Genomic DNA, 14,729 nt, shown 5'->3' with positions numbered 1-14,729 from the left:
TCACCATGCAGGCCAAAACTCCATCCCACCAAAACAAGCTGACATTTCTGGTGGTCTTTTCACACAACTCTTACACTAAAAGGGCATTATCATCATTCATGTGGAAATGTATATAAAACACTGGAAAACCACATTTTTGACCGCACTGGGCCTTTAAAGAGTAATAATATAATAATAATATGCCATTTAGCAGACGCTTTTATCCAAAGCGACTTACAGTCATGTGTGCATACATTTTTACGTATGGGTGGTCCCGGGGATCGAACCCACTACCCTGGCGTTACAAGCTCCATGCTCTACCAGCTGAGCTAATTAAGCGTCACAGTCTCCGTACCTGCTGGTCCCAGACCAGCTGTCCTCCAGGACTGTTAATAGGTGTTATAGATGTATAATTACCTGCTGGTCCCAGACCAGCTGTCCTCCAGGACTGTTAATAGGTGTTATAGATGTATAATTACCTGCTGGTCCCAGACCAGCTGTCCTCCAGGACTGTTAATAGGTGTTATAGATGTATAATTACCTGCTGGTCCCAGACCAGCTGTCCTCCAGGACTGTTAATAGGTGTTATAGATGTATAATTACCTGCTGGTCCCAGACCAGCTGTCCTCCAGGACTGTTAATAGGTGTTATAGATGTATAATTACCTGCTGGTCCCAGACCAGCTGTCCTCCAGGACTGTTAATAGGTGTTATAGATGTATAATTACCTGCTGGTCCCAGACCATCTGTCCCCCAGGACTGTTAATAGGTGTTATAGATGTATAATTACCTGCTGGTCCCAGACCAGCTGTCCCCCAGGACTGTTAATAGGTGTTATAGATGTATAATTACCTGCTGGTCCCAGACCAGCTGTCCTCCAGGACTGTTAATAGGTGTTATAGATGTATAATTACCTGTTGTTCCCAGACCACCTGTCCTCCAGGACTGTTAATAGGTGTTATAGATGTATAATTACCTGCTGTTCCCAGACCATCTGTCCTCCAGGCTGGGTGCTGAAGGCTATCACCTTCCAGTCAGGAACGGACACCTTGATGACCAGGTCAGGTGTCCCAGATGTGTCAGTGTGCGTGTCTGTTGTCGTGTGTCTGTGGTTGTCTGTGGCCTCCTCCATGATAACTTTCTGCCCGCTGCTCCTCTGCTCCTCCTTCCACATGGCCTCGCCGTTCGCCATCTCTCCCTCCAGGAAGTTGCTGGTCAGCTGTTTGTCGGGAACAAACTTCAGCTCGAAGTTCCCCACGCTGAAGTTCCACCTAGAAAGAGAACCAGAATGTTACAGCTCCATCGAGAGAGAGAACATCAGAACACTGTTAGCTAGAATACCACTAATTACGTAAATAACTACGTAAATAACAACTAGTGATATAAGGTGAATATAGAACAGGACATATTGGGCTTGTTGTTTTAAAGATGGTACGGGTAGGATAGTCAGGTGTATGGGGTTTGAGATAGTTGAGACTCACTTCTCCAAGCCGGAGCGTGGTCGGACGGCCCTGACGGTCTTCTGGGTTCTCTGCAGCAGCAACACATCCTCAGACTCTGTCTCCTCCTCCCCCCAGCGGCTACAGCCCACTGCTGAGCAGATATATCTCAGCTAGGACAGAGAAGGGAGGGAGAGAGGGAGAGAGGACAAGAGGAGACAGGAGAGAAAGGAGGGAGAGAAAGGAGGGAGAGAGAGAGAGAGAGAGAGAGAGAGAGAGAGAGAGAGAGAGAGAGAGAGAGAGAGAGAGAGAGAGAGAGAGAGAGAGAGAGAGAGAGAGAGAGAGAGACAAGAGGAGACAAAGGAGGGAGAGAGAGAGAGAGAGCGAGAGAGAGAGGACAAGAGGAGACAGGAGAGAAAGGAGGGAGAGAAAGGAGGGAGAGAGAGAGAGAGAGAGAGAGAGAGAGAGAGAGAGAGAGAGAGAGAGAGAGAGAGAGAGAGAGGACAAGAGGAGACAAAGGAGGGAGAGAGAGAGAGAGAGCGAGAGAGAGAGGACAAGAGGAGACAGGAGAGAAAGGAGGGAGAGAAAGGAGGGAGAGAGAGAGAGAGAGAGAGAGAGAGAGAGAGAGAGAGAGAGAGAGAGAGAGAGAGAGAGAGAGAGAGAGAGAGAGAGAGGACAAGAGGAGACAAAGGAGGGAGAGAGAGAGAGAGAGAGAGCGAGAGAGAGAGGACAAGAGGAGACAGGAGAGAAAGGAGGGAGAGAGAGAGAGAGAGAGAGAGGACAAGAGGAGACAGGAGAGAAAGGAGGGAGAGAGAGAGAGAGAGAGAGAGGACAAGAGGAGAGGGGAGAGGAGAGGAGGGAGGGAGAGAGAGGACACAGATTTCCTGTTTAAAGTGGAACTGAAATGCTCAAATCAACCTACAACATTGTTTTACATGTCGATGTTAGGTAACCTTGTTGATGTTATGAAAATGCTTTTAGAACATAATATTTGACTTTTTTCAAGCGATTCGCACAAGCTTAGAGAGATGTGGCCGCAGCGATATTGAAACAACGTCATAGTAGAGCGTCCTGTTTCCTGATCCAGACTCTGCTCATCCAGCTGTGGGTTACTGTCACCCAACATTAGTCAGCTAGCTAAATGCATGACGTACACAACAACAAAGCAGGTAGATAGCATCAAATAAGACTGTATAGTCCAGTCAAAAACCCACTGGTGTTCATTCAGTGGTCTAGTCAGGTCTAGCTGTGGGGATCATTACAGAAGTTTTGACATCAGATCGTACGAGTCTCCTGAGTGGCGCAGTGGTCTAAGGCGCTGCATCGCAGTGCTAACTGTGCCACTAGAGATCCTGGTTCGAATCCAGGCTCTGTCGCAGCCGGCCGCGACCGGGAGACCCATGGGGCGGCGCACAATTGGCCCAGCGTCGTCCAGGGTAGGGGAGGGAATGGCCGGCAGGGATGTAGCTCAGTTGATAGAGCATGGCGTTTGCAACGCCAGGGTTGTGGGTTCGATTCCCACGGGGGGCCAGTATAAAAATATATATATATATATATATATGTATATATATATGTATTCACTAACTGTAAGTCGCTCTGGATAAGAGCGTCTGCTAAATGACGTAAAAATGTAAAATGTACGAGCAAGCTAGCTAACAGCAAACAAGGTTAGTAAGCTAGCTAACTGCATTGTAATGCCCACAATAATAAAGTGACTTTTGCAGGCAGATCATGTCCACTATGCATGGAACGGTTTTCAGGGAGGGACTTCAGATGTGCCAAACATAGGAGAGGCTAGCCTGCTATATGGGCTAGAAAAAGGAGTATTCAAATGTAGCTAACTAGCTAGGTGTCTGTTCTGAAAGAGTTAGTTACAGACATGTAGTGTTGCTAACAGTCCTGTTAAAACCCAGCTAGTTGTGAGACCTACCAAATGATGCTGCCAATGTCCATAGTGAAATCCATATTCCACAGTATATTCCTGCACTGTAGCAAGCTGTTCTGCTAACGTCACTAGCTAGCACAATATCCATCAATGATAGCCGAGCTTTTGGACTAGCTGGCTATGATAGCCCACCTTGCACAGTATAATTTCTGAGTCAAAAATACAGGATGCAGCCTTTAAAAAGACACTTGCATTGTACACTGAACAAAAATAGAAAATGCAACATGCACCAATTTCAATGATTTTACTCAGTTTCATTTCATATAAGGAAATCAGTCAATTGAAATACATTCATTAAGCCCTAATCTAGGGATTTCACATGACTGGGCAGGGGCGGAGCCAATCAGCAGGGGCGGAGCCATGGGTGGGCCTGGGAGGCCATAGGCCCACCCACTGGGGAGCCATGCCCAGCCAATCAGAATGAGTTTTTCCCCACAAAAAGGGCTTTATTACAGACATAAATACTCCTCAACACCCCCCTCGGAGACAATCCCGCAGGTGAAGAAGCCGTATGTGGAGGTCCTGGGGTGGCGTGGTTAGACGTACTGCCAAATTCTCTAAAACGACGTTGGAGGCGGCTTATGGTAGAGAAATTAACATTCAATTATCTGGCAACAGCTCTGGTGGACATTCCTGCAGTCAGCAAGCCAATTGCACGCTCCCCCAAAACTTGAGACATCTTTGGCATTGTGTTGTGACAAAACGGCACATTTTAGAGTTGCCTTTTATTGTCCCCAGCACAAGGTGCACCTGTGTAATAATCATGCTGTTTAATCAGCTTCTTGATATGCCACACCTGTCAGGTGGATGGATTATCTTGGCTAAGGAGAAATGCTCACTAACAGGGATGTAAACAAATTTGTGCACAAACCTTTAGAGAAATAAGCTTTTTGTGCGTACGTAAAATGTCTGGGATCTTTTATTTCAGCTCATGAAACATGGGACCATCACTTACAGTTCAGTATAATTTGGGCTGCCTGTCAGACGAACCATTCAAGTGATGTCATTGAATACATGTTATCAAGACGGCAGCACAGTAGTCAGATGCCAGACGGCAGCACACAGTAGTCAGATGCCAGACGGCAGCACAGTAGTCAGATGCCAGACGGCAGCACAGTAGTCAGATGCCAGACGGCAGCACACAGTAGTCAGATGCCAGACGGCAGCACAGTAGTCAGATGCCAGATGGCAGCACAGTAGTCAGATGCCAGACGGCAGCACAGTAGTCAGATGCCAGATGGCAGCACAGTAGTCAGATGCCAGATGGCAGCACAGTAGTCAGATGCCAGACGGCAGCACAGTAGTCAGATGCCAGACGGCAGCACAGTAGTCAGATGCCAGACGGCAGCACACAGTAGTCAGATGCCAGATGGCAGCACAGTAGTCAGATGCCAGATGGCAGCACAGTAGTCAGATGCCAGATGGCAGCACACAGTAGTCAGATGCCAGACGGCAGCACAGTAGTCAGATGCCAGACGGCAGCACAGTAGTCAGATGCCAGACGGCAGCACAGTAGTCAGATGCCAGACGGCAGCACAGTAGTCAGATGAGGCAATTTTCAAACGTTTTAACAGAATAGTTTTTCAGCAGTTTTAAGGGTAGGACACCTAGAGTTGAATATTTTAATAGCATAATAAATAAATGAATAAATGTCAAAATAGGTCTGTTAAGCTAGAGACATCCAGCATGGTGCCGCCAATCTGCCAACTTCTGTCTATATGCGTCCCAACAGTTTGCTGTAGGCCCCCAGGTCATAGGTCATGAGACTTTCCCCCCACACCAGGACCTAACCTCTGACCCCTCACCTTGCCGTTGTAGACTCCTAGAATGTTAGTGTTCAGGGTCTTGCCCCCCCCCCCCCCCACCAGGACCTAACCTCTGACCTCTCACCTTGCCGCTGTAGGCTCCCAGACCGTAGCTTGTGAGACTCTTGCCCCCCACCAGGACAGTGTCTTCCCCGATACGATAGGACGACTCCAGGAGAGACTCGACACTGAAGGGAACAGCTTCCATGCTCTCCCGGTCTCTATTCCACTGGAACAACGCTCCGTCCAACGATGGGATGAACATCTTATTACCAAACACCTGGAGACGGAGACAGGTACAGAAAATATATCATTCATTCACTCATTCAACACTAACAGTTGATAACACACACAGGCACCTGGAGAGACGGAGGGGAGAGTGTAGAGGGGTGTGGAAATCACATGTATATTATTCACTGTGCATGATCTCATCAGGCCCTTATTTACATATCAAAAACATCAATTTTCTATTTCTTAGCCAAAGATCCAGCCTCCGCCCCCTCCGCCCCCACGCTAGACTACAACAGACCATTACACATCCAGCCTCCGCCCCCTCCGCCCCCTCCGCCCCCTCCGCCCCCACGCTGGACTACAACAGACCATTACACATCCAGCCTCCGCCCCCTCCGCCCCCTCCGCCCCCTCCGCCCCACTACAACAGACCATTACACATCCAGCCTCCGCCCCCTCCGCCCCCTCCGCCCCCTCCGCCCCACTACAACAGACCATTACACATCCAGCCTCCGCCCCCTCCGCCCCACTACAACAGACCATTACACATCCAGCCTCCGCCCCCTCCGCCCCCTCGCTGCACTACAACAGACCATTACACATCCAGCCTCCGCCCCCTCCGCCCCCTCCGCCCCCTCGCTGCACTACAACAGACCATTACACATCCAGCTCAGTAATTAACCCAAATCTTAATGACTCAACCGTATGTGAGTGTGTGTGTTACTGAAATCCCCAAAGTCCCCAAAAGGATAGTAAAACAAGGAAAATTCTCCCTGGTGGGGACATTTCCCACGTCCCCATGAGGACAAAGGTTATTTTAAGCTTAAGGGTTAGATTTAGGGTTACAATTAGGGTTAGGGGTTAGGGGATTGGTTTAGGTTAATATTAGGGTTATGGTAAGGGTTATAAATATGGTTAGGAGTTAAGGTTAAGGGGTTAGGGAAAATAGGATTTAGAATGGAAATACATTTTAGGTCCACACAAGGTGCATAAAGTGTGTGTTTGTGTATTGGGGGGGGGGGGGTTCTGTTGTGGGATGACATCATCCCTGGGCTAAAGCATTACCTCATCCTAATCACACTCACCCCCTCCTTCCCTCCCTCCCTCTTGTCGCATGACTCACTCCACACCGGCACCTCTCCATCCCTCTTCCTCCCCCCTACATCCCTCATCCTCCATCGCTCTCTCTTTTGAAATGACAGCTCATTTCTGCAGACAACGCTGTTCTACTTGTCCCCCCCGTCTCTCTCCTCAACATTCTGTGTGCTCCTATAGGTGACTGCTCCTCCCTGCACTGCCCTAACAGCCAATGGCTTAGGGGCAGACCCCCCTAATCACCAAGCAGACTAGTGCATGAGGGATGCCGTGCCGACCGCCTATCACACCGTACCGTTGCATAGCGCTGGGGCTGGGGGGAGGGGCCAGCTGGGGCTCAGACAATCAGAGCGATGGATCCCCTGCAGTCGGGCATCCCAGGGAGCTGGGGATTTGAACGGGTGAGAGGGTTTGAGATGCTCGCACGTGTCAACACACTAACGCTGCCAAGTTCTCTACATCCCTCGGACAGATTTTTTTGGCACCTTTATTTTACCAAGCAGTTCCGTTAAGAACTAATTCTTATTTACAATGACTGTCTGACAATCAGACAGACCGACCGACATGCACAACCCCACGTCTCCCTCTGCAGCTAGTTTAAAGCTCGTGGACATTTAGCCTTTAGAATGTAGAACATATGAATGACAACTGTATCCCTAAGGCATCACACCGAGCCCTCATCCCACCGAGCCCTCATCCCACCGAGCCCTCATCCCACCGAGCCCTCATCCCACCGAGCCCTCATCCCACCGAGCCCTCATCCCACCGAGCCCTCATCCCACCGAGCCCTCATCCCACCGAGCCCTCATCCCACCGAGCCCTCATCCCACCGAGCCCTCATCCCACCGAGCCCTCATCCCACCGAGCCCTCATCCCACCGAGCCCTCATCCCACCGAGCCCTCATCCCACCGAGCCCTCATCCCACCGAGCCCTCATCCCACCGAGCCCTCATCCCACTGAGCCCTCATCCCACTGAGCCCTCATCCCACTGAGCCCTCATCACACTGAGCCCTCATCCCACTGAGCCCTCATCCCACTGAGCCCTCATCCCACTGAGCCCTCATCCCACTGAGCCCTCATCCCACTGAGCCCTCATCCCACCGAGCCCTCATCCCACTGAGCCCTCATCCCACTTAGCCCTCATCCCACTGAGCCCTCATCACACTGAGCCCTCATCCCACTGAGCCCTCATCACACTGACCACCACTTACAGACGGCCAAGAGGGTGTGTTTTAAACAGACGGCCAAGAGGGTGTGTTTTAAACAGACGGCCAAGAGGATGTGTTTTAAACAGACGGCCTTACCAAGAGGGTGTGTTTTAAACAGACGGCCTTACCAAGAGGGTGTGTTTTAAACAGACGGCCAAGAGGGTGTGTTTTAAACAGACGGCCTCACCAAGAGGGTGTGTTTTAAACAGACGGCCTCACCAAGAGGGTGTGTTTTAAACAGACGGCCTTACCAAGAGGGTGTGTTTTAAACAGACGGCCTTACCAAGAGGGTGTGTTTTAAACAGACGGCCTTACCAAGAGGATGTGTTTAAAAACAGACGGCCTTACCAAGAGGGTGTGTTTTAAACAGACGGCCTTACCAAGAGGGTGTGTTTTAAACAGACGGCCTCACCAAGAGGATGGGTTTTAAACAGACGGCCTCACCAAGAGGGTGTGTTTTAAACAGACGGCTTCACCAAGAGGGTGTGTTTTAAACAGATGGCCAAGAGGATGGGTTTTAAACAGACGGCCTTAACAAGAGGGTGTGTTTTAAACAGACGGCCTCACCAAGAGGGTGTGTTTTAAACAGACGGCCAAGAGGATGGGTTTTAAACAGACGGCCTCACCAAGAGGGTGTGTTTTAAACAGACGGCCAAGAGGGTGGGTTTTAAACAGACGGCCTTACCAAGAGGGTGTGTTTTAAACAGACGGCCTCACCAAGAGGGTGTGTTTTAAACAGACGGCCAAGAGGATGGGTTTTAAACAGACGGCCTTACCAAGAGGGTGTGTTTTAAACAGACGGCCTCACCAAGAGGGTGGGTTTTAAACAGACGGCCTTACCAAGAGGGTGTGTTTTAAACAGACGGCTTCACCAAGAGGGTGTGTTTTAAACAGATGGCCAAGAGGATGGGTTTTAAACAGACGGCCTTAACAAGAGGGTGTGTTTTAAACAGACGGCCTCACCAAGAGGGTGTGTTTTAAACAGACGGCCAAGAGGATGGGTTTTAAACAGACGGCTTCACCAAGAGGGTGTGTTTTAAACAGACGGCCAAGAGGGTGGGTTTTAAACAGACGGCCTTACCAAGAGGGTGTGTTTTAAACAGACGGCCTCACCAAGAGGGTGTGTTTTAAACAGACGGCCAAGAGGATGGGTTTTAAACAGACGGCCTTACCAAGAGGGTGTGTTTTAAACAGACGGCCTCACCAAGAGGGTGGGTTTTAAACAGACGGCCTTACCAAGAGGGTGTGTTTTAAACAGACGGCCTTACCAAGAGGGTGTGTTTTAAACAGACGGCCTCACCAAGAGGGTGTGTTTTAAACAGACGGCCAAGAGGGTGTGTTTTAAACAGACGGCCTTACCAAGAGGGTGTGTTTTAAACAGACGGCCTCACCAAGAGGGTGTGTTTTAAACAGACGGCCTTACCAAGAGGGTGTGTTTTAAACAGACGGCCTCACCAAGAGGGTGTGTTTTAAACAGACGGCCTCACCAAGAGGGTGTGTTTTAAACAGACGGCCAAGAGGGTGTGTTTTAAACAGACGGCCAAGAGGGTGTGTTTTAAACAGACGGCCAAGAGGGTGGGTTTTAAACAGACGGCCTTACCAAGAGGGTGTGTTTTAAACAGACGGCCTTACCAAGAGGGTGTGTTTTAAACAGACGGCCTTACCAAGAGGGTGTGTTTTAAACAGACAGCCTCACCAAGAGGGTGTGTTTTAAACAGACAGCCTCACCAAGAGGGTGTGTTTTAAACAGACGGCCTTACCAAGAGGGTGTGTTTTAAACAGACGGCCAAGAGGGTGTGTTTTAAACAGACGGCCAAGAGGGTGGGTTTTAAACAGACGGCCTTACCAAGAGGGTGTGTTTTAAACAGACGGCCAAGAGGGTGTGTTTTAAACAGACGGCCAAGAGGGTGTGTTTTAAACAGACGGCCAAGAGGGTGGGTTTTAAACAGACGGCCTTACCAAGAGGGTGTGTTTTAAACAGACGGCCTTACCAAGAGGGTGTGTTTTAAACAGACGGCCAAGAGGGTGTGTTTTAAACAGACGGCCAAGAGGGTGTGTTTTAAACAGACGGCCAAGAGGGTGGGTTTTAAACAGACGGCCTTACCAAGAGGGTGTGTTTTAAACAGACGGCCTCACCAAGAGGATGTGTTTTAAACAGACGGCCTCACCAAGAGGGTGTGTTTTAAACAGACGGCCTCACCAAGAGGGTGTGTTTTAAACAGACGGCCTTACCAAGAGGGTGTGTTTTAAACAGACGGCCTCACCAAGAGGGTGTGTTTTAAACAGACGGCCTCACCAAGAGGGTGTGTTTTAAACAGACGGCCAAGAGGGTGTGTTTTAAACAGACGGCCAAGAGGGTGTGTTTTAAACAGACGGCCAAGAGGGTGTGTTTTAAACAGACGGCCTCACCAAGAGGGTGTGTTTTAAACAGACGGCCTTACCAAGAGGGTGTGTTTTAAACAGACGGCCTTACCAAGAGGGTGTGTTTTAAACAGACGGCCAAGAGGGTGTGTTTTAAACAGACGGCCTCACCAAGAGGGTGTGTTTTAAACAGACGGCCTCACCAAGAGGGTGTGTTTTAAACAGACGGCCTTACCAAGAGGGTGTGTTTTAAACAGACGGCCTTACCAAGAGGGTGTGTTTTAAACAGACGGCCAAGAGGGTGTGTTTTAAACAGACAGCCAAGAGGGTGTGTTTTAAACAGACGGCCTTACCAAGAGGGTGTGTTTTAAACAGACGGCCTTACCAAGAGGGTGTGTTTTAAACAGACGGCCTCACCAAGAGGGTGTGTTTTAAACAGACGGCCAAGAGGATGTGTTTTAAACAGATGGCCTTACCAAGAGGGTGTGTTTTAAACAGACGGCCAAGAGGATGTGTTTTAAACAGATGGCCTTACCAAGAGGGTGTGTTTTAAACAGACGGCCTCACCAAGAGGATGGGTTTTAAACAGACGGCCTCACCAAGAGGATGGGTTTTAAACAGACGGCCAAGAGGGTGGGTTTTAAACAGACGGCCAAGAGTGTGGGTTTAAACAGACGGCCTCAAAAAGAGGGTGTGTTTTAAACAGACGGCCTTACCAAGAGGGTGTGTTTTAAAAAGACGGCCTTACCAAGAGGGTGTGTTTTAAACAGACGGCCTTACCAAGAGGGTGTGTTTTAAACAGACGGCCAAGAGGGTGTGTTTTAAACAGACGGCCAAGAGGGTGTGTTTTAAACAGACGGCCAAGAGGGTGTGTTTTAAACAGACGGCCTTACCAAGAGGGTGTGTTTTAAACAGACGGCCTTACCAAGAGGGTGTGTTTTAAACAGACGGCCTTACCAAGAGGGTGTGTTTTAAACAGACGGCCTTACCAAGAGGATGGGTTTTAAACAGACGGCCTCACCAAGAGGATGTGTTTTAAACAGACGGCCAAGAGGATGTGTTTTAAACAGACGGCCTTACCAAGAGGGTGTGTTTTAAACAGACGGCCTTACCAAGAGGGTGGGTTTTAAACAGACGGCCAAGAGGGTGTGTTTTAAACAGACGGCCTTACCAAGAGGGTGTGTTTTAAACAGACGGCCTTACCAAGAGGGTGTGTTTTAAACAGACGGCCTTACCAAGAGGGTGTGTTTTAAACAGACGGCCAAGAGGATGTGTTTTAAACAGACGGCCTTACCAAGAGGATGGGTTTTAAACAGACGGCCTCACCAAGAGGGTGTGTTTTAAACAGACGGCCTCACCAAGAGGGTGTGTTTTAAACAGACGGCCTCACCAAGAGGGTGTGTTTTAAACAGACGGCCAAGAGGATGTGTTTTAAACAGACGGCCTTACCAAGAGGATGGATTTTAAACAGACGGCCTTACCAAGAGGGTGTGTTTTAAACAGACGGCCAAGAGGGTGTGTTTTAAACAGACGGCCTTACCAAGAGGGTGTGTTTTAAACAGACGGCCTTACCAAGAGGATGTGTTTTAAACAGACGGCCAAGAGGATGTGTTTTAAACAAACGGCCTTACCAAGAGGATGGGTTTTAAACAGACGGCCTTACCAAGAGGATGGGTTTTAAACAGACGGCCTTACCAAGAGGGTGTGTTTTAAACAGACGGCCTTACCAAGAGGGTGTGTTTTAAACAGACGGCCTCACCAAGAGGGTGTGTTTTAAACAGACGGCCTCACCAAGAGGGTGTGTTTTAAACAGACGGCCTCACCAAGAGGGTGTGATTAAAAAACAGACGGCCAAGAGGATGTGTTTTAAACAGACGGCCTCACCAAGAGGGTGTGTTTTAAACAGACGGCCTTACCAAGAGGGTGTGTTTTAAACAGACGGCCTTACCAAGAGGGTGTGTTTTAAACAGACGGCCTCACCAAGAGGGTGTGTTTTAAACAGACGGCCTTACCAAGAGGATGTGTTTTAAACAGACGGCCAAGAGGGTGTGTTTTAAACAGACGGCCTTACCAAGAGGGTGTGTTTTAAACAGACGGCCAAGAGGATGTGTTTTAAACAGACGGCCTTACCAAGAGGGTGTGTTTTAAACAAACGGCCTCACCAAGAGGGTGTGTTTTAAACAGACGGCCTTACCAAGAGGGTGTGTTTTAAACAGACGGCCAAGAGGGTGTGTTTTAAACAGACGGCCAAGAGGGTGTGTTTTAAAAAGACGGCCAAGAGGGTGTGTTTTAAACAGACGGCCTTACCAAGAGGGTGTGTTTTAAACAGACGGCCAAGAGGATGTGTTTTAAACAGACGGCCTTACCAAGAGGGTGTGTTTTAAACAGACGGCCAAGAGGGTGTGTTTTAAACAGACGGCCTCACCAAGAGGGTGTGTTTTAAACAGACAGCCTTACCAAGAGGGTGTGTTTTAAACAGACGGCCTTACCAAGAGGATGTGTTTTAAACAGACGGCCTCACCAAGAGAATGTGTTTTAAACAGACGGCCTTACCAAGAGGGTGTTTTAAACAGACGGCCTTACCAAGAGGGTGTGTTTTAAACAGACGGCCAAGAGGGTGTGTTTTAAACAGACGGCCTTACCAAGAGGGTGTGTTTTAAACAGACGGCCTTACCAAGAGGGTGTGTTTTAAACAGACGGCCTTACCAAGAGGGTGTGTTTTAAACAGACGGCCTTACCAAGAGGGTGTGTTTTAAACAGACGGCCTCACCAAGAGGGTGTGTTTTAAACAGACGGCCAAGAGGATGTGTTTTAAACAGATGGCCTTACCAAGAGGGTGTGTTTTAAACAGACGCCCTTACCAAGAGGGTGTGTTTTAAACAGATGGCCAAGAGGGTGTGTTTTAAACAGACGGCCTCACCAAGAGGGTGTGTTTTAAACAGACGGCCTTACCAAGAGGGTGTGTTTTAAACAGACGGCCAAGAGGGTGGGTTTTAAACAGACGGCCTTACCAAGAGGGTGTGTTTTAAACAGACGGCCTCACCAAGAGGGTGTGTTTTAAACAGACGGCCTTACCAAGAGGGTGTGTTTTAAACAGACGGCCAAGAGGGTGGGTTTTAAACAGACGGCCTTACCAAGAGGGTGTGTTTTAAACAGACGGCCAAGAGGGTGTGTTTTAAACAGACGGCCTTACCAAGAGGGTGTGTTTTAAACAGACGGCCTTACCAAGAGGGTGTGTTTTAAACAGACGGCCTTACCAAGAGGGTGTGTTTTAAACAGACGGCCTTACCAAGAGGGTGTGTTTTAAACAGACGGCCAAGAGGGTGTGTTTTAAACAGACAGCCTCACCAAGAGGATGTGTTTTAAACAGACGGCCAAGAGGATGTGTTTTAAACAGACAGCCTTACCAAGAGGGTGTGTTTTAAACAGACGGCCTTACCAAGAGGGTGTGTTTAAACAGACGGCCTTACCAAGAGGGTGTGTTTTAAACAGACGGCCTCACCAAGAGGATGTGTTTTAAACAGACGGCCTTACCAAGAGGGTGTGTTTTAAACAGACGGCCTTACCAAGAGGGTGTGTTTTAAACAGACGGCCTCACCAAGAGGGTGTGTTTTAAACAGACGGCCTCACCAAGAGGGTGTGTTTTAAACAGACGGCCTTACCAAGAGGGTGTGTTTTAAACAGACGGCCAAGAGGGTGTGTTTTAAACAGACGGCCTTACCAAGAGGGTGTGTTTTAAACAGACGGCCTTACCAAGAGGGTGTGTTTTAAACAGACGGCCAAGAGGGTGTGTTTTAAAACAGACGGCCTTACCAAGAGGGTGTGTTTTAAACAGACGGCCTCACCAAGAGGGTGTGTTTTAAACAGACGGCCTTACCAAGAGGGTGTGTTTTAAACAGACGGCCTCACCAAGAGGGTGTGTTTTAAACAGACGGCCTTACCAAGAGGGTGTGTTTTAAACAGACGGCCTTACCAAGAGGGTGTGTTTTAAACAGACGGCCTTACCAAGAGGGTGTGTTTTAAACAGACGGCCTTACCAAGAGGGTGTGTTTTAAACAGACGGCCTTACCAAGAGGGTGTGTTTTAAACAGACGGCCTTACCAAGAGGGTGTGTTTTAAACAGACGGCCAAGAGGGTGTGTTTTAAACAGACGGCCTTACCAAGAGGGTGTGTTTTAAACAGACGGCCAAGAGGGTGTGTTTTAAACAGACGGCCTCACCAAGAGGATGGGTTTTAAACAGACGGCCTTACCAAGAGGGTGTGTTTTAAACAGACGGCCTTACCAAGAGGGTGTGTTTTAAACAGACGGCCTCACCAAGAGGGTGTGTTTTAAACAGACGGCCTCACCAAGAGGGTGTGTTTTAAACAGACGGCCTTACCAAGAGGGTGTGTTTTAAACAGACGGCCTTACCAAGAGGATGTGTTTTAAACAGACGGCCAAGAGGGTGTGTTTTAAACAGACGGCCTTACCAAGAGGATGTGTTTTAAACAGACGGCCAAGAGGGTGTGTTTTAAACAGACGGCCTTACCAAGAGGGTGTGTTTTAAACAGACGGCCTTACCAAGAGGGTGTGTTTTAAACAGACGGCCAAGAGGGTGTGTTTTAAACAGACGGCCTCACCAAGAGGGTGTGTTTTAAACAGACGGCCTTACCAAGAGGGTGTGTT

At 48.9% G+C, this 14,729-nt stretch overlaps 1 protein-coding gene across 1 annotated transcript in view; it reads right to left on the bottom strand.

Moving 5' to 3' along the window:
- The window catches only part of LOC311124375 (eukaryotic translation initiation factor 2-alpha kinase 3-like), a 92,129-nt gene that overhangs the window by 45,534 nt on the left and 31,866 nt on the right, over positions 1-14,729 (bottom strand). The window contains 3 exon segments of the mRNA XM_084198536.1: positions 955-1,249; positions 1,460-1,590; positions 5,253-5,447. Of these exon segments, the coding sequence (XP_084054662.1) occupies positions 955-1,249; positions 1,460-1,590; positions 5,253-5,447 (621 nt within the window).

This window comes from Coregonus lavaretus, assembly GCF_964263955.1.
Source record: "Coregonus lavaretus genome assembly, contig: HAP1_SCAFFOLD_517, whole genome shotgun sequence".
Lineage (NCBI taxonomy): Eukaryota > Metazoa > Chordata > Actinopteri > Salmoniformes > Salmonidae > Coregonus > Coregonus lavaretus.
The sequence above is the reverse complement of the archived record's forward strand: the minus strand, read 5'-3'. Positions and strand labels throughout refer to the sequence as shown.